This window comes from Dreissena polymorpha, chromosome 10 (genome assembly GCF_020536995.1).
Source record: "Dreissena polymorpha isolate Duluth1 chromosome 10, UMN_Dpol_1.0, whole genome shotgun sequence".
Taxonomy (NCBI): Eukaryota; Metazoa; Mollusca; class Bivalvia; order Myida; family Dreissenidae; genus Dreissena; species Dreissena polymorpha.
Genome location: NC_068364.1, coordinates 46,963,865 through 46,984,368, shown reverse-complemented (window position 1 = coordinate 46,984,368; position 20,504 = coordinate 46,963,865). Strand labels below are relative to the sequence as shown.

At 33.2% G+C, this 20,504-nt stretch overlaps 1 protein-coding gene across 2 annotated transcripts in view; it reads right to left on the bottom strand.

Annotated features, from left to right (window-relative positions):
- Positions 1-716: 716 nt before the first annotated feature.
- LOC127848505 (uncharacterized) overlaps positions 717-20,504 on the bottom strand; it is a 30,757-nt gene continuing 10,969 nt past the window's right edge. Inside the window, exons 14-19 of one of the 2 annotated variants that reach the window (XM_052381006.1) lie at positions 20,250-20,357; positions 19,320-19,520; positions 19,005-19,141; positions 4,282-4,378; positions 1,839-2,000; positions 717-1,650 (exon numbers count right to left, since the gene is read on the bottom strand). In XM_052381006.1, the coding sequence (XP_052236966.1) occupies positions 1,397-1,650; positions 1,839-2,000; positions 4,282-4,378; positions 19,005-19,141; positions 19,320-19,520; positions 20,250-20,357 (959 nt within the window). In that variant the 3' untranslated portion in view covers positions 717-1,396. The remainder of the gene's footprint in view (positions 1,651-1,838; positions 2,001-4,281; positions 4,379-19,004; positions 19,142-19,319; positions 19,521-20,249; positions 20,358-20,504) is intronic. The other variant, XM_052381007.1, reaches the window with a different exon arrangement.

The window sequence follows — 20,504 nt, the reverse complement described above, 5'->3', positions numbered from 1 at the left end:
AACAGATATATGCAGCACATGTGTCATGATAAAGTTTATCAACATGTCATGGTTTATTTTAATTGGCGTACATTTGCATTAGTTACCATACATGTTCACCTAAGTTTACAAGACCAGAAATTTAATTGTGGGCTTGTATGCAACGAATATGACAGAAGCCTAATGCTTTAAAATAAGTTTTGAAGAATTCCGGTTATATTGAACAGAGAACACCACGGTGACCTAATAAAGAACGTCCTATCATATGATTACAAACTGATCCGATATGTTCAAGAAAAAGTAGTGACCACTTTGTATGTTGTGATACAATACATGTTCATGCATACCTAAAACGTAATTTAGTTTCATTTTTAGAGCGTTTGTTTGCGAGCTTCATTCGATCTTAGACATATCTTGATCTAGAAAAAGATCGCTTAAAATATACTTCTTTATAAACTAAATTCTTGCTTTAATCAAATCACTCAGTTATTGCTTGATTCATTAGTTCGTTTTGATACATGTAAAAACTCGATCGTTGCCAACTTTATGCGATGAAAACACCGTACTTTCAGCAGGGGTTGTGTTTTCTGTAATAACTAATTACATATATTATTTCGATTCGCTACATTTTGTTCAGATCGGTTTGTTTTAGAGATTACCAAAGAAGATACAAATTGACTGTAGGATTGATGTAAAAGTGCATGATTAAGACAAAAACAAGTTGTAACAAACTTGAATTACAGACACAAGTTTATTCTCAATTAAAGATATAATGAATCAAAATTAATACACTTTGTGTACAGAACGTTCAACATAGTCACACAATAAATTTATTTAAAATCTTTTAGTACACAAACAAGCGAGTTGATTTCATGTTTGTCTCCATGGTGTTTCTTTTTCATCCGTTAGTAAGTATAAGAAGCAAATTGATATAATGATTGTACTTGTTCTTGTTATATTTTCTAAATGCATATAAAATTGTTATCACATTCATAAAAAATGCAAAACAATGAAGTGACTATTTATTGAGAGTTTAAATATTTAAATGTACGCAGTGTAGTCTTTTTCTCAATACAGTTCACTTACAACTATTACATGTTAACTAAAAACTGTGTGTAAGATCGTCAATCGAGACGCATATATAATTCGATATGCACAAGCCCTTACAGTGCACATGCACTTTAAGCTGGGTTTCAGTCATAAGTGAAAATGTGAATAATTAAATTTAGCGTGTGTATTTTCAAATAAAACAAGTGAAAAAGTCTGACAATATTAATACAATCAAGATTTCGACAGCTAAAAACGAAAACAGATATTATTTGATTACGTTTAAAAGCTGCATCATAACAGGGGTAAAAATCTACAGCTCATTTAGTCTGCAATTATAGATGTATGCAAATATTCATAAGATTCGATTCTAAAATCTTCTAAACATCATTTTTGTCTCGGTCATTGAAGCACGTTGTTTGAAATTGTGATAAATGATCCCAGCGTATGCACAGGAGGTGTCTACTGTTCCAGGCGTTACATATCGACCATTCAAATTCACAAATGCACAATCATGATACCACCATCCACCATGGCATTTAATGGCACAGTCGTGATCGTCGTCGTGGTCGTATGTGGAGAAGCTATTACCATTGTGATAGAATAAACCATAACGACCATCCCCTATAAAAAGAGTTGAGGTTGTTAAAAAACTAATAACACATATAAATAAACAATTGTGTACATAAAGTGTATTTTATTTATCAGTTAATTGCTTGAAATGTATACACGTTAAATTAATGTACAAGTTCATCATAGCATCTACTTGATATCCGAAATTTATGTAAATCAATGGAAGGTATTCGACTAACCAGCAGTTCCATTTCCCTCGTCTACATGCAGCATATAGTCTGGTGCTGTCAACAGTCGGAAGTTAGGAAACACTTCATACACAGTGGATCCGTCTGCCGCCATCAATTCGACCCGAAGCTCGGTCTGTGCTTTGGAGGTCATGGTATGTATGTACTTCAAACCTGATCAAATTTATATATTCCTTTCAATTGCATAGTGTAAGAATACTTATTCTGAATACTTGTGAGGTTTAAAGCCAGTTTTTTTCTTAATGGAAATACTGCGAAGTATCGGGTCATTACTAATTTAACAATTGGACATATGCTTTTATTATCGCGATCGACATAGATTGTAAGCGTAATATATACATTACACATATTTGTCATACCATTAGTGTAAACTGTATTGTGGAGCAGTACTATGAGTCCACACAATGCATACTTGCATAATGTAGAATAACAACTTCGATTTATGAAATTGTTCGTGAGAAACTTCCTATATTATAGGTCTTAAATAATATGTGAACAAAATATATAAAATATGAATGCAGTAAATACATTATTGTGAACTTTGAACTAATAATATAGCAACACATATGAACAAAGTATTGTATTCAGACAGAATACTATGCACATAATTTGTTTCACAAAGTGATCTCATAGTTTCGCAAATCAAAGTAACAAAAACATGTAAGTAGATATACACAAAATAATATCAATTTAATTATTAGTTTAAAACTCTGTGAATTGGGCATTCAGCTATTATTGAGTCGAAAATGATGTTTTTGGCGTTGCTACCTTAGACCACGTATATCCTAACCGTCATGCGTTAATTATGCATATTGACAAGTGAACACAAATACACTTTTTGTCATTGTATAAGAAAGTCAAACTGAAATTGAACTTTAAATTAACGGAAAGTCGCAAATTCAAACACATGTATACAAGACTAAGATAAGAAAGAGACGCACATTGAATAATAATACTGGTATTGTATACAGCGCAATGCGAACCCAGATCTCGTAAAGAATATCCGACAAGATACCGCAGCATCATTCAGGCGTAAATAAAAAAATGTTTTGAAAGGCTATATTAGCGAAAGGCATACATGCTGAGTGATACATTTCGTTACAAACTTATTTCTTTATCAATTTCAGTTGACGATTATTCATAAAAGAACCGATATTATTTTCTTGGGTAATCACAAGTTTAGTTCATTTATATTAAAGCAATGCATATCTTCATTTGTATGTTTATTCTGAAAATTCCATTTTACCAGATTGTTAAAATAGCAACTCTAAATGGTTTAAGGTATTGCATAGGTAAATAGTGTTATCTTATTTCACAGCGGAACTTATGATAGTCGATATATTATGAAAATGCCACATGCCTAATAGTAGAAATACATATTAGTTCATGGGCTAAACAATAACCTACAACCACAACATGTATTTATCATTTTACCACGGCGCGCAAAACTTGCAGATAAAATCAGTCAAATATATTTCGTCAGTACTTATAGGCAGAGAAAACATATTCTTAGCAAGCACTAAAAGACAATTACGAGTGTCGATTTACAAACATCCATTGTGAAAATGGTTTAATGCCACTCTTACAGCGAATTAGTTTGATTAAAGCCCCGTTGATAAAATTTCTGCTATAAACCACGGAACGAAATGATGTTATTTTTTTTTCAACAAAATGACGTCATAAATCTAGCGAAATTATCCAGTTAAACTAATTTTGTTTACATAAAAAGGTTTACTGAATAAAAAGTGGGATATAAAGAATAATATATAAGTGTTGATTATAGATAAGGTTTATCATGCTCGGCACGAAAACGAAAAAGCACTCGCCAAGGTCGCAAACCTGATCTATTATCAACACTAACCTATTATTCTCTATTTTATCAGAACAGACAGGCTCAAAACTATAATGCAATCAAACACAGTGATCGATCAGCTCATACCTACATTATTCTAGTATAGTATATTTATTTCTATATTTAGAATATTTCTTGCAGAAATTCCTTTGAGCAAACATATTTCTATATTTAGAATATTTCTTACAGCAATTTCGTTAAGCAAACAGCGCACACCCTGATGAGAGGCCGCATCATGTGGCGTCTCATCTGGGTCTAAGCTGTTTGCCAAGGCCTTTTTTCTAGACGCTAGGCATAAATGGGTTAACAAAAAAATCGATATAATTAAAAGTAAGTTCAAAGATATGATCGAACAATACTTGAAATGTAGTATGTGTTGTCGAATAACCCATAACCTAAAGTGTATATGCATGTTATCCAATCACTCAAGATTTCTCCTCGTAAGTTGAACATAACGTATCTACGTTGTTCTGACCTCATGGTATACACGTATTATGACGGTATTATCAAATCCGGATAACTATATAATATAACTGCTTTTAACAGATTCCAACAAGTCATCTGGACGCCAGAACTTCTTACCAAGCCAGTGTTCTCCGTGAACGTCGCCGAAGCCATTCTCATATGAGAAGAAGTTTTGGTAGAAATCAACAGATCCATTCACACGACGTTGAAACACCTGTTAATAGATAATTACGTTTACTATCAATACAAGTATCGTTCTGAATTTGTTAAGCAATTTTTACTAAATGGGATTTAACCTTTTTTATTAAAATATGTATCTTTCTTAAATTGTATATCTTTACATCATTAGTATTATCATAAATATATATATTAGTTTTTAATAATAATAATAATAATAATAATAATTACAATAATAATAATAATAATAATAATAATTTTCTATTATTATTATTAGTAGTAGTAGTATTTGTATTATTATTTATTTTTTATTTTTTTATTTTTTTATTATTATTTTCACTATTTTTATAAGTATAATTATTATAATACTTTTGAGTAGTAGTATTAGTATTATTATTATAGTTTTTTTTTAAATGTATTTATTTATTTTATTATTATTTTCACTATTTTATAAGTATAATTATTATAATACTTTTGCGTATTTTAAGTATTATTATTATTATTATTATTATTATCATCATTATCATTTTGACCATAATATACTAAATAGTTTCCCTGTATAATTCAATAAAAGCGACATATGTAAGCAAAAATAAATGCAACATTTGTTACATAGATACCCCCATAACCATACCTTTTCTTAAAGGTCATTATAAGCCGAATTTATTTGCGCAATAACAAAGATATGTCATGTACGAACCAAGAAATAACTTGACAACAGTTAAAATCGACTGTTTTTGCAACTTTTATTCAGGCCATTTTCTATTGGAATGCAACCTTTTTCAGTGCAATAATTTACTATAGTATCTAAGTTTATCATATTTCAGGGATTTAATAGTTAACACATATTCATGCAATACCACTATCTCCAATCGATAAAATTATAAAAAGATTATTATTATTATTATTATTATTATTATTATTATTACTATTATCAATATAATGATTATCCTCATTTGTATCATTATAGTTACTAAATTATGGTTTACGACTTATAATATATTGTGCTGTATTGTGCTGTTTTGTACTGTTTGGGCAATCGGTCACTTGCCTTAAATAAAGGACCAACTAATTGTTTTTAATGAAAATTCAATACTGCTCCAGCAGCTGGAGTTTCACTTCTTTATGTTATAATGTTTGAAGCTCTATAACTAATCTTATTTATACGGAAACGTATATGGTACACCCCAATGATGTGGTCATGCCGGAATAATTTATACCGACTTACTGTGAAATAACATGGTATGTCGACATAGTTTTGTAGCTTTTCCCACCTTAATTTTACTCGTCATAACGACATTAAGTTGAAGTCTCGACGTAAATTTTTCCGGCTTTTCCCGAAAATATATTTGGTCGACATGATCTAAGTCGACAAATCTACATAATTTTTGACGTCATGCTCTTGTGAAAATGACTTGCCATCATAGTTTTAGTCGACACGATGAGTTTATTTTTTAAGCCATGACACCTTTTCCATATCATGTCGTCATAGAATTTTGACATCATCACATCATTGCAACATTGGTTCATGACTTCCGGCGTCGAACAGATGTTTAGTTTCTGGTATATTCTTTTGAAACACGCAAGGCCTCAGACAGTCCATTTTTACATCAGGAATGCTTGGTATAAAGGTAAAAATAACATTTGCAAACAATAAATATTAATGTGTTCGTTGGATTTTATGGGCATTTAGAGAGCTTAAATCTCGATTGATTCGTTTAGATATTTCTCTTTAACTAATACATGCAAAACGTGTGTTTAACGACTCACAACTTTTTTTCATATTGCAGATTTGTGTCTTGGTGACACTGAGGTTTTTCATTTCGGCTTCCTTGCGAATTGAAAACCATTATTCGTATTCAAGAGAGATACTTTGTAAAGAAACCGCAGTTGAGTGTAAAGATGACTTCATACCCGTCCTAGAACATGTGTGTGAAATGCAGCGGGAGCAACTGCCAGTTCCTGATTCGATTAAAAGTGCGACTTCTTTGTTCTTGGCCTTCACTGAAATATTGGATGGTTACTAATTACATATGCACAAATATATTCTTAAAAATTGGTTATATTTTGCAAATTTTATTGTTTAGTTAGTTTAGTTCAAGTAAGTTTTGTTTCGAGTTTTATTTATAATGTTTCGATAAGCAACACAAATTGATATTCTTGTTATTGGAATTGCTCTTGAAGTAGTTAAACGTTGTTATTTTGTTTGCTAAAATAAATTCACTCATATTGTTGTACACATTTACAGACATTGCAAACTTGGCAAAAAACAGATTCACAATGTTCTTTATTTCATTGTTAGATTGCAAAAGAATGAATGAAACGTTACTAATTGTTTGACAACATGGCGGTCATTTAGTTATGAAATCCTCGTAAATTGTGGAATGTTCCTTTTAAAATATGGTTCTTTTAAAAGATTTATTAACATTTTATTTCAAACTTCAATATATTAAACAAAACGACTTTTGTAAATCTTATATTTAATATTAACACTGTCGCAAATATATGATATGTTTATTTTGTATTTTCTTACTTGATTTTCTGTTCCTGAAACTCCAGTGTATATAGTACATGTTTGAAATAAATGTTCATACTGCAGTTAGATTTTTATTTTTTTTAATGGTCAAATTATTCGTTTTTTAGGAAATGGAAAATTACTCAAATGTTACACAAAATTGGGTTATTTGTAGATCAATTTTAGGGCTTGTTAATGTGATCGGTCTTTCTTCATTGTCCGTCAAAATTAGCACTAAAGCGAAATCACCTACTCAGCTGTGTCAATAATACCAAAACATGAACAGTCTTCAAAACTAGTAAGGTTGTAGTTTGCTTTTATTTCCATATTCCACATCGCACATTACTTATCAAAATATTTTCAAAAAATTGAAATATTTGTTTACGAGCCGGTATAGTTTTATATGAGTTATGATACACGTACCCTTTGACTAGATCGGTCTATGGTCTGACCAAATATATATATACTCAACTGGATTATTGAAAGCGAATTATGCATTTGATCGCCAATTTTATATGCAGTCATCATTGTAAAACGACAAAAATGCACGGCGAATATTTAAGTAACGATTGACTTTAATAACATTTTATTTTTCTTGCAGTTTATTACATAATTACAATTGCCCTATGTTTCACCAGTGAACATTATTCTGATTGGCTATAGTAGATCATTTGACTGGGCTTTAATATTCAATGAAGTGAGTTGCCTCCACGAAGCGCACGAGGAAATCGAGCGTGGGACAACTTGGTTTAATTATGCCATGTGCGACATGCACACAGTCAAAACTGCGTATTGTAAAAGGGGCGCCTACTAAATTCATGCACGAATATATATCCCAAATTATATTTCTTTTAGCCAAACCATTGAAAACATATGCAGAATGATAATCGTAATTGGATGTATAAGAATTGAAACGCTCTTTTCTTTGCCTCATCGATGTAAGTAGGTTAGTTTTGGTATTTAATTCGGCTATATGCAAATTAGTTCCTCACACAAAACATGCACACTTTCAACTAGAGATAACTAAACATCTTACATTTATAAGACCGGAAAGCGCGTTCAAGATAACACTTTAATAGCTGCAGTGAAGTATCAAGCAGATACATAATGGTGAGCATTAATATACGATTCAATAAAAACTTAATTCAAATTTAACAAAAGTTGACCTTTAAATCTTCGCATAGAAGCTGATAATTTAAATTATAAATCTTTAATTCTAAATATCAAATTTAAAAAGATGATTTATAAAACAACATAACAGGTAACGAGTTTCAAACTGTTCTTCATTATTTATTTAGAAAAAGTAAGACAAATGAAAACAAATTTAAGGACATATCACTTTCTGAAATGGTCAGAAGTGAGTGGGGTAATGTAAAACAATAATTCCTTATATTAACATTGTATTATGAAGTTTGGAACAATGTGCAGAATTAAAATAATAATTGCTTCAGTGAAACATGAACCAGTTCTAATGAAATCTTTTTAAAAGAGTATATAATAACATGTTTTCACCTTATAAACCACTTTTTTCTTGGGCTTTGGAAGTCCTTATTTTCTTGTTTTGATCATAAATCCGTTGTCGCCAGCTGGAACCTACACTACTGTAGTAGATAATGTTAGAGTATTATTAAATATTACACACTAGAAACACTGAAAAAGGGATACCATTGTGCAAGAAAAAATTTAAACAACTAGAGTAAAAAAATAGTACACTTGAGCAAAAATGTGTTTGTCAGAAACACTATGTCCCCTTCTGCGCCGCTTTGAAGCTATATATTTGACCTTTGACCTTGAAAATGAAAGATACATAAATATTGAAAGCATGTTAATACAAACCCTTTAATTTTATAGCGTATGTTAATACTATAAAGATATTGATATATCAATGTGTTTGTTAAAGTGATATTTTACACTGTTTCCAAAAGTTTCAATCAAATTTGTATTTGTCCTCCTGGTCATCCATACTTTTTCCAACTATTTTTAGACTCAAGTTGTTTACATTTTTTTCTTACAAAAAATGATCTTGTTTTTCAGTGTTTTTAGTCTGTTATATTTAATCATACTCTAACATTATCTTCTACAGTAGTGTAGGTTCCAGCTGGTGTCAATGGATTTATGAACAAAAAATAAATAAATAAGGACTTACAACGCACAAGAAGAAAGTGGTTTATAAGGTGAAATCATGTGATTATTTACTCTTTTTGAAAGATTTCATTAGAACTGGTTGATGTATCACTGACGTATATGATATTTTAGTTCTGCATATTGTTCCAAACTTAATATAGAATGCTTATATGAGGAATTATTATTTGACATTACTCGAACCACTTCTGACTATTTCAGAAAGTGATATGTCCTTAAACAACAAAAACAAGTAACACAAATAAGAGGGCTAAGAGGCACTGGATCGCACACCTGAGGGAATGATATGAAATTAAAGACGAGTTAAACTCGTGTGCAAATAATTCAGAACATTTATATAACAAAGGCTGACTTCAAGTCGAGGTTAAGATCTTCCAAAGTTTTTAATATAAGCATATATAGAAAATTACCCAACCTGGTTTTTGATACTGATTGACAAGAACCATTTTACAATACGAAAGTATCAAGGAAACATACGCTTTGACCAAAGTTCATGAAGATTGGGATAAAAATGCAACTTCTAGAGTTTTTACACGTTTACATTATAAACAAAAAGAGAAAACGGCTCCACCCCATGGCGGCCATTTTTGCCCCACCTATCAGTACCAATTTCGAACTTGTCTGAAAAAATCAATAATACCAATTTTCTGACTAAGTTTCATAATGAAGACAATCCGCTTCCGGTTTGGAGTGAGCATCAATTTAAAATGTAATTCTAAAAACTAAAAAAAAACGCGTGTGAGGCATACAAATAACATTTGTGAGTGATGTGAAGTTTATTGAACAGGATGTGGCATGTAAAAAATAAAACGAGGTTTGTGACTTTTAGAAGGCTTTTTCTCAAGCTTTTGTATTTTTCTATTGACGGGTGGGGTGTGGGAAAGACTCTGGATATTGACATAATATGTGTATACACACATAAGGTCATTGTGATTGTCATTGTCATTGTCTGGCGCCTCCGTGACGCATAAATAAACATGTTAATAGTTTACCGTAACAGTAGCTAAAGTGAACACGAGTGTTTAAGGGTTTATTGTGAAAACTGTCCCGTTAATCCCGTGTTAGTTGTGAAATCATGAACAAACGCCAGCATTCATCTACTGCGAGCGAGTTAACAGACAATAGCTCATTAGACTCGTCTATATTCGAAAGTTTAAAGGGGCAGAAGTCCAAGAAAGACTTGGAAATCATTGAATGCAACATATTTGACCAGACAAAGGAAATTGAATCGTAACATTGTCAAATAACCAGCAAAGACAAAGGGCTACAAGACCTGAAAACAAAGCTGAATGACTCAGAAAAGCGTACTGCAGAAATTTTAAATGAGCACGAGCAGTATAGCCGTAGAAACCATTTGCGAATTACGGGTCTACAAGGAGACGAAGAATTTCAGTCCTCAATAGCGTTGACTTAACAGGTGTCGTCCCTTTTAAGTTCCAAGCTTGGTCTGCGCGTTGAAAAGGAGGATATAGACATAGCGCATAGGATAGGGAAACATCACCGAGGGAAGATCCGACCGGTCATCGTCAGGTTCATACAGCGCCAAACAAAATCGGATGTAATGTGAAATGCAAAGCTACTCAAAGGTTCCGGTATTTTCTTGAATGAAGACCTGACAAAATTGAACGCTGAAGTTCTAGCGTCCGTTAGGCTGAAGGACCCCGAGACGGTGGAGCGAGCGTGGTCGTTCGATGGAAAGCTGTATGCACGCTTCAGAGGTAAAGAGCACTGAGATAATCGATTACGAACATTTTCAGACGTGGCTCAACAAACCATGGCCGAAGGCGGTAGCTTCACTATCGTACGCCAGCAGGGCTTCAGCTAGCACAAATCGACGCCGGTAACATAGGGCTCACCGTGTTAGAACTGACGGTGTTTTTTTTTGCTATATCATATCATTAACAGTCTATATTCACGTATTTGTAATACGTATGCAAACCAGTTTAATCATGACATTGTAACTAGACCACCCTAATATCTGTGTTGTGTGTTTTTTGATCCTGTTGTTCTCTTGGTTTTTTATTGTTTGTAATTTCCTAATTTAAGTACTTTTTCTCTCTCTCTAATTCGATAAAGATATTGTTATTAGACACAATCTCATACGGTGTAAGTTCACACACGCAACGTACGCACGCATGTACAAACACACACACACACGCTTGCGCGCGCGCGCACACACACACTAACACACCCATCCACACGCACACATGCAAGTAGTAGTAATATATACTTTTATATTTGCTCATTTAGAGGCCTAGATATACTAATGGGGAATATAGCGTGATAAAACAATTACCCATAATATGCCATTGTACAATATTATATTTGTAAAACATTAGTCGTTTGTTTATGTATGCATATTAGTATGGACCGAGTAGTATTGTAGCTTCGTTAAGGCGACAGGTGCCATGATGTTGTTTTTCTTGTTGTTGTTATTGTTATATGACACAGTCCCCTTTTTTTGGTTACAGTGTAAATCGAGTACTAACGACCCGAAACACATAAGCTGTAATCATTTTACAAACACACACTTTACACATACGCACGCTAACTCACACACCAACGCACGTGCACAGATGCACGCACGCGTGCGCACACATACGCACGCGCGCGCGCGCGCACACACACACACACACACACACACACACACACACACACACACACACACACACACACACACACACACACACACACACACACACACACACACACACACACACAAACACCCACACACATACACACACACACACACACACACACACACACACACACACGCGCACACACACACACACACACACACACACACACACACACACACACACACACACACACACACCCCACACACACCCACACACATACACACACCCACACACAAACACACACCCACCCACCCACACACACACACACACACACACACACACACACACACACACACACACACACACACACACACACACACACACACACACACACACACACACCACACACACACACACACACACACACACACACACACCACACACACACACACACACACACACACACACACACACACACACACACACACACACACACTCACACACACACACACACACACATGCAAGAAGTAGAATATATTACTTTTTCCACATTTAGAGCATATACGTTTACTCTATTGCAGTTTTTCCGGGTCTTTGTTTGGACTGAATCGCCTTGTCGCTAGCTTCTTTAGTTTAGTTTCTGTTTTTCAATAATTTTGAGAACATTTTTCACCTGATGATTACTTATCAATAATTACAATATATTATTCTTAGTGAGTTTTTCCTTACATGTACACTTTCAAGTTTAATAAAACTGAAACCAAGGTACAAAGATTAAAATAACACTTTTTCTCCCCAAGATATTCTTCTTCATTGAAGAAGAGTACTTAAGTAGGAATTAAAGGGTATGATCTACCTTATAACATATTTACTTTTTTTAAATGCTTGTTCAATTATATGAACGTTTTATTTCTCTTATTGTACATTTTTGATAATGCTTCCTTTTTTGATTTCGCGGGAAGCGTTCTCAATTTTTCGTTTTTGACCATGTAGAGGAAACTCTTTGCTACTGACAATTTATAAAAAAATATTCATATTATTATCCCATCTAAATGTATAATATATTTTTTAAACTTTATTTATTCAAATATTGTTACCTGGTAAATATAAAATCCGATACAACAGGCTAGGCTGGATCTATTTTTAATCACTTCAGAGTTCTTGCAACACTCGATAATTACTTTAAACTTAACCTTTAGTAACTTTCCTCATAAACCAGGTCTTTGGAAACATAATAATTCTTTACTGTCAGACATTATGTATGTACAGGAAATCAACAAAAAATGATATTAAACTTCAATACGCACTACCCATCTATAATTATCAAAATATAAACGATATTCCCGACAGTGAATTACAGTTTACGATAAGTGATCAACTTTTACTAAAAACCCTGCTGATGGAATTAAGGGGCAAATCTATTTCATATGGGTCTTATAAAAAAGAGAAACAAAACTTATAGAAAGCAAATTATTAACAAGAATTAAAGAGTTGAAAGAAAACTTCCGAGATGAAAACTCTCAAGAACTTGAAAATTTGAAAACTGAAATAATTAATATTCAGAGCACACATTTAAAAGGATACATGCTAAGATCCAAATTTCAGTGGACTTAACAAGGTGAAAAGCCATCTAGATATGTTTGTAGCCTTGAAAAAAATAATGCAATAACAACATCAATATATTAACTAAAAATGAAGATGATAGTGAAATAACTGACCAAACCGGTTTTCTTAATTCAATAGCATCGTATAATCAGTCTCTTTATAAACAAAATAATGATTGCAGTAGTGAAGACTTTAATATCTATGTAAAAGACATAAATTGCCCAAAATTAAACCAGAGTGAGTCCATTTTAATCGATGGTATTATAACTTTAGAGGAAGCTTCAACTGTTTTAAAAAAGATGTCAAATAATAAAAGCCCAGGCAGTTCTGGCTTCAGTGCAGAGTTTTATCAAATGTTTTGAAAAAATGGTACTTTTATTGTCAGATAATTAAATGAAGCTTATAAGTTTTGTCATTTATCTATAACACAAACTCAAGGTATCATAACCTGTATTCCAACGGGTGAAAAATCTTGGCTTTATATAAAAAATTGCGTCGAATTACTCTTTTAAATGCTGTTTATAAAATTGCCTCTGGAGTAATAGCTAACAGATTTAAATTATTTATTGACAAGTTAATTCATAACCACCAGACGGGTTTTATTTAAGGGAGATACAGAGGGGAAAATACTAGGTTATTTTATGACATTATGCACTATACTGAAGAAAACGAGATCCCAGTCTTACTTCTCCTAATTGATTTTGAAAAGGCGTACGATTATTGGCCTGGTCCTTTGTACAAAGTACACTTTCTTTCTTAATTTTCGGTCCTGACATAAAACGTTGGTTTGAGGTTTTATATAAAGATTCTAAATCAGCCGTTTTTCAGTGTGGGAACTAACTTTTTCCCTATTGAAAGGGGCTGCAGGCAAGGAGATCCCCTCTCATGTTACATTTTCATCCTCTGTGCCGAAGTTTTGTCACTTGTATTGAGAAATAACAATAATATAAAAGGTATAACCATTCAGGGAACTGAACATAAATTGTCCCTGTTTGCTGATGATACTACTATTTTATAAGACGGTACCGAACAATCCCTATATGAGACACTTACTTTTATACATAATTTTGCATATATGTCAGGCCTTGATGTTAATTTTTCATAAAACAAATGTTGTATGGATTGGCAAGAACAAATATAGTTCATATACCATAAAAACCAAATGGAAACTAAATTGGATGCAACAAAGCTTTAAAATGCTTGGAATACATTTCCATGTAGACCTGTCAAAAATGTTAACAATTAAATTACGATGAAAAAAAATGTTAAAATGGAAAACATTCTGAAAAATTGGTAAAGAAGACTTTTAACACATTAGCAAAAGTGTGATTATAAAAACACTTATTGTGTCATTATTCAATCACCTGTTCATATCATTGCCCAACCCACCCATTACCAAATTAAATTCAATAAAATCTTCTATTCTCAGTTTTATTTAAAATGGGCATAGTAAAATAAAGTTCACAAAAATAGTTAAAGAACATAATGAAGGAGGTTTAAAAATGATCATTTTGGATGCATTTATTCCAGCATTGAAACTTCGCTGGCTACAAAAACTTCAATCCTTTAGTGGAAATTGGATAGACATCACAAAACTGTATTTTGATAAGTATAAACTTTTTAATTGCAGTTATCATTACGCTTTAAATACAGCTAATAGAATTTGAAATCCTTTTTGGGTAGGTGTTTTAAAAAGCTTCTCACTTTATTGTAATAAATTGGATTTAAACACAGAAGAGTTTCTATATTATTCACTTTTCTACAATCCAAACATATTAATAGGAAATAAAAGAATTTTCCTTAAGTCATGGTTTGATGCTGGAATTCATTTTATAGGGAATATATTTAAAAATGGAACCTTGATTCCTTTAGATGAAATAAATAGAATTTATAATTTGAACATAAATTCCATTCATTATACAGGGGTAAAAAAGCAATAGATGAGTTTTTGAAAAAAAAGTATCTTGTCCCACCCAACAAATTATAAAACCCTTTTTGCCCCCTTTATTACAACTTTTACTGAAAAAAGAATCTGGAGCAAAAAGACTATACATCATTACAAATAAAAATAATGAACAACCATCAAAAAAAGCAAAATGGTGTACTTAACTTAATGCCAGAGGTAATGAAAAAGAATGGAATTGCATATTTTAGCTACCATTTTAATAACCAATGACGTAAAAGTGCAGTGGTTCCAATATAGAATAACTCACAGAATACTTGGAACAAATAGTCTCTTAAATAAAATGAAAATTACTAATGATCCATTATGTTCTTTATGCAAACAAAGTGATGAAACTTTAGAACATTTATTCTGGGAATGTCAGATATCTAAAACAATTATTGACGAAATGTTACCCTGATAATCTTTTCCATTTATTGATAAGACAACATTTCTTCTTGAATATTTAACGAAGTCTGCTAGTACCATAAATAATGTTATTTTATTTTTAAAGCTATACTAATACAAGTGTAAAACAAAAAAAATCATTCCAAGCATAGCAGGAGCCAAGAAATACCTCAAATATGAATATGATAACTTGAGAAAAATTTCAATAACAAAAAACAATTAAGAATCCTTTGATAGAGAATGGGAACTTTTTAATACCATTTTATCACAGACATAGATTTTAAACGCGAGGATTATTGAATTTTCATCTGTTATTACAATGTTTACATCATTTATACAGCATTGATTATCTATACACACTAAAAAATATCTGCATCATTAAAGGGATCTTTTCACGGTTTGGTAAATTGATAAAATTGAAAAAGTTGTTTCAGATTCGCAAATTTTCGTTTGAGTTATGATATTAGTTAGGTAACAGTACTACTGAACATTTACCATAGTCCAATATAGCCAGTATATGTATCTTTTGACGATTTGAAAACCTAAAAATTATAAAGCGTTGCGACGCGAAACGATTGAATAATTTGGAGAGTTCTGTTGTCGTTTAAATTTACGAAACTACGAAGATTGCTTATATAATGTATAAAATATGTACTCTGCGTACGCCCGGCGGATTAGCCGAGAGGGCTAATGCGATTTTTACTTCAGACTAACTCCAGGACTCCGGGGGTCACTGGTTCGAGCCCTGGTACCGGCTACTTTTTTTTTCCTTTTTTAAATTTTATTCTTGATTTTTTACTGGAGCTTTTAAGATCCAATGTTAACATTTATCAATATAAAGCATTTAATGACAAACTTCAAAATATGCCAACATCTGTGAAAAGGCCACTTTAAATGCTCTTCTTATTAATGTTTCTCTCTATGCCTTTACACTTGCTAGTACAATTTAAACATCATTGGTCGTATATATATATACACTGGAAAAAAAAGTTTCATAATGATTTGCAAAAAAGTGTCTTTAAGGGTGTTCACAAGCTTCTTTTACTACATAAAATATATGGAACATGACCCCACGGTGGCCATGTTTTTTGACAGCCAGAACCAGTTTCAAACAAACTATACATATAGAGAAAACTGCCCTTCCCCCTAAAAGCCATTTTTCCCACCGATCTTTACCATTTTCGAACTCGTCCATGAAATCAATAAAACAAATATTCTAACTAAATTTCATGATAGGGAAAAATGTGACTTACAATGTAACTTTTTAGCCATGTCCGGAAAACTGCCCCGCCCCCCTGGCGGCCATGTTTTTCAACCGACCAGAACCATTTTCGAACTCAAGAAGCGACATATCATTTACACAAACATTTTAGCAAAGTAAAAGTGACTTCTAGAGTATTCACAAGGTCTTTATTTTGTTTACCAAGTGACCTTGTTTCCGACCCCACATGACCAGTTTAGAACTCGGTTGAGGTATGATTTGAATAAATGCCCTGACAAAGATTCATGAAGATCGGACAAGAAATGCGGTCTCTAGTGTTCACAAGGCAAAGTTTCACGACGGACACAGGTCGATCAAATATTACCATGAGCACTTAAGTGCTTATGTGAGCTAAACACTGGGCAGCCAATTTGTTGACATAGGCATTGAAAGGACCAATAGTATGTTTGTATGTATGTATGTATGTATGTATGTGTGTGTGTGTGTGTGTGTGTGTGTGTGTGTGTGTGTGTGTGTGTGTGTGTGTGTGTGTGTGTGTGTGTGTGTGTGTGTGTGTGTGTGTGTGTGTGTGTGTGTGTGTGTGTGTGTGTGTGTGTGTGTGTGTGTGTGTGTGTGTGTGTGTGTGTGTGTGTGTGTGTGTGTGTGTGTGTGTGTGTGTGTGTGTGTGTGTGTGTGTGTGTGTGTGTGTGTGTGTGTGTGTGTGTGTGTGTGTGTGTGTGTGTGTGTGTGTGTGTGTGTGTGTGTGTTGTCGTGCGTGCGTGCGTGCGTGCGTGCGTGCGTGCGTGCGTGCGGGCGGGCGGGCGGGCGGGCGGGCGGGCGGGCGGCGGGCGGGCGGGGCGGGCGGGCGGGCGGGCGTGCGTGCGTATGTATGTATACTTCTATATTTTTTAATATATATTCAATAAGTACGTACGTACGTACGTATGCATTTACATATATACATATGTGACCGTACGCGCATCTTGGTACTTCTATATTTTTTATACAAATTCAATTAGTGACTGCTGAGTGCAGACATACAAACATTATGGGCAATAACTCATCGAATCAAATGATTACATTGACACGAATAACAGTGTTTTGTAGTTTCATTTAAATGTTTTGAGAGTTATAGAAATGGTTAAAGTTGAATAAAGAAGAGCTGTCTCTATAGGATGACATATGACCGCGAAAAAATGCTTTGATAGAAGTTATGAGCATTTTTCGAAATCTCAAAGCTGATTTTGAAACCTAAACGCGGACCCTAAGTTCAAGGTCAATGTAAAAGGGGTCGAACATTGTTTGCGTATAGTAAGGTCTTGTCCATATACACATGCTTACCAAATATGAAGGTTACATCTGAAGCGACAAAGAAGTGATGAGCATTTTTTGAAACCCTAACACAGATTTTAAAACCCAAAACTATGAAGACATACCATGTTATTTCACAGTAAGTCGATATAATCTAATCCGGCATAACCATATTATTTGGGTACCATATACGATTCCATAATTTTTAAACAACACCATTTGTCCACATAAAATATATCGACTCCTTCAGTTATATCGCCATGTCAACATTTTGTTACTTGCAAGTCATCAAGATATATGCCGTCATACAGTAAACAACACAGAAATAGTTAAATTTACAAAACGGCTTAAGGATAAAATATTGTCAGAAATTTAGGCTCTTATTCCAACATGCGGATTGTTTACGTCTTGACAACATATCTTATGTCGACAAATCAACATAATTTTAGGCGTCATGCTCTTTTGAAAATGACTTGCCATCGTTGTTTTAGTCGACATGATGAGTTATTTTTGACGACATGACTACTTTTTCATATCACGCCGTCATAGAATGTTGACATCATAACAGTATCAGGGTGTACCATATACGTTTCCATATATTTAGGAAGCAGTTCTATCAACTCATCTGGTCTTCTCGTTAAGCAGATTTTATCATTTCTTGTATATAAACGATTGTATTTAATTTATGGAGGCGGTTTTAAGCGTCAGTTGCAGCTAAGATGTTAATTGTGCGAATAATACAAAAATTGGGAAACAGTCGACATTTGTTTTCAACTCATTCTTTTCAATAATATCAAATCGTTGTCGTCTTAATAAGAGAATGACCATCTTTTGTAAGTCTAAAAGCGATTTAATCGAGTTCGGAGATTGTTTCAGACATGTAATATTTACTCTTATAAAATTACTCAAGGATGTGTTCATAAAACACGCTGCAGATAAAATAGTTTGTGTTATTCGTACCGTCCATCCCCCACCGTCCGTTGCCATATCACAGTACACTTCAATGGTCTGAACCATGCCTGCCGGTCGAACGCTGTACACGCCACTGACACGTGTTATGGCCCTTAACTCCAAGCAATCTCCAGGTACAGTCAATTCTAAATAATACACTGCACTAAAATTATGTTTTCATTGAACAAATTATTATTATTGATAATACTATAAATACATTAAATAATAATAATAATAATAATAATAATAATAATAATAATTATAATAATAATAATTAATAATAATAATAATAATAATAATAATAATAAGCAGTAGTAATAGTACTGGTAGTAGTAGCAGTAGTAGTAGTAGTTGAAGTTGTAGAAGTAGTTGTAGTAGAAGTAGTACTAGTATGGGCACTAGTAGTGGAAGTAGAATTATCACAATTCTTCCCGGTCCATCCATTCTCACACTGACACACGTAGTGGATGCCTCTTTCGAAACATTTGCCATGAACACATGGGCCTCTGTCGCATGCGTATTGATCTGAAAAACGCATAAACTGAAGTTGTAATAAAGTTACACTATTAACATGCGGAAGCTCAATCAATTATATAAAGAAAATTGTATAATAAACATATTTTAAACGAAACAAATATTCCGCATTGAAAAAAACTTCGAGTGCGTCGAGCTATGTGATGATGAGCAAATAATCACAGTCAATTGACATCATATTTGTTCAGTCTTGACGTTAGCTCGTTTCGCTATTTGAAAATAAAGCACTAGGTTCAAACCCAAATGTACTATTTTCAATAAGTAAGATAATCCTGCATAGCGAGAGAACATAAACGATTCGTGGGATCAGGGTCGATAACAGTGTCGTAAGTGCATACAAGAGTATCTTCAGCTGCAACAGCACGACAAAGAACTCTTATTATACTATCCGGTATTTAATCCTTGGCAAGGATACATATCGCAAAACATTAGACGCTTACCTCGAATTATATTGTCATATAGTTTTAATATTATATAATATGTATACAGCCTAATCTGTTTTCTTTGAATATAAAGAAACCCAAATGTACATGCACTTGGGAAGATCTCCTTATCTTATATAAATGATAACATAACCATGTCATATAACTTAATTTTTAAGAAACGGAATTGTGTAACCGTGTTGTATTGTCTGAGACATATATGCGTTCGACCTAACAACACTTGCAGTATGCATCTGTATTCAATAGCGTTAAATATAAGTTTTGATTTAAATTTTACTTGATAAGGTTGAGCTATGTGTTGGCGTCACTGCGGTACTGGAAGCGCTGCTGACTTTTCCATGATTACACACGTTAGAGTCACAACACTGTATCTGCAAGTCGTTTCCTAGCACAATATGTGAAACATACAAGTTTTGTTGTCTATTTAATTGGTTTCACTTTAATGCATCTATTAAATAAATTGATGCATCGCAACAGATCCTTTTCTGACAAACAAAACTAAGTAACTTGTATTACAATAGATAAAGTAGTA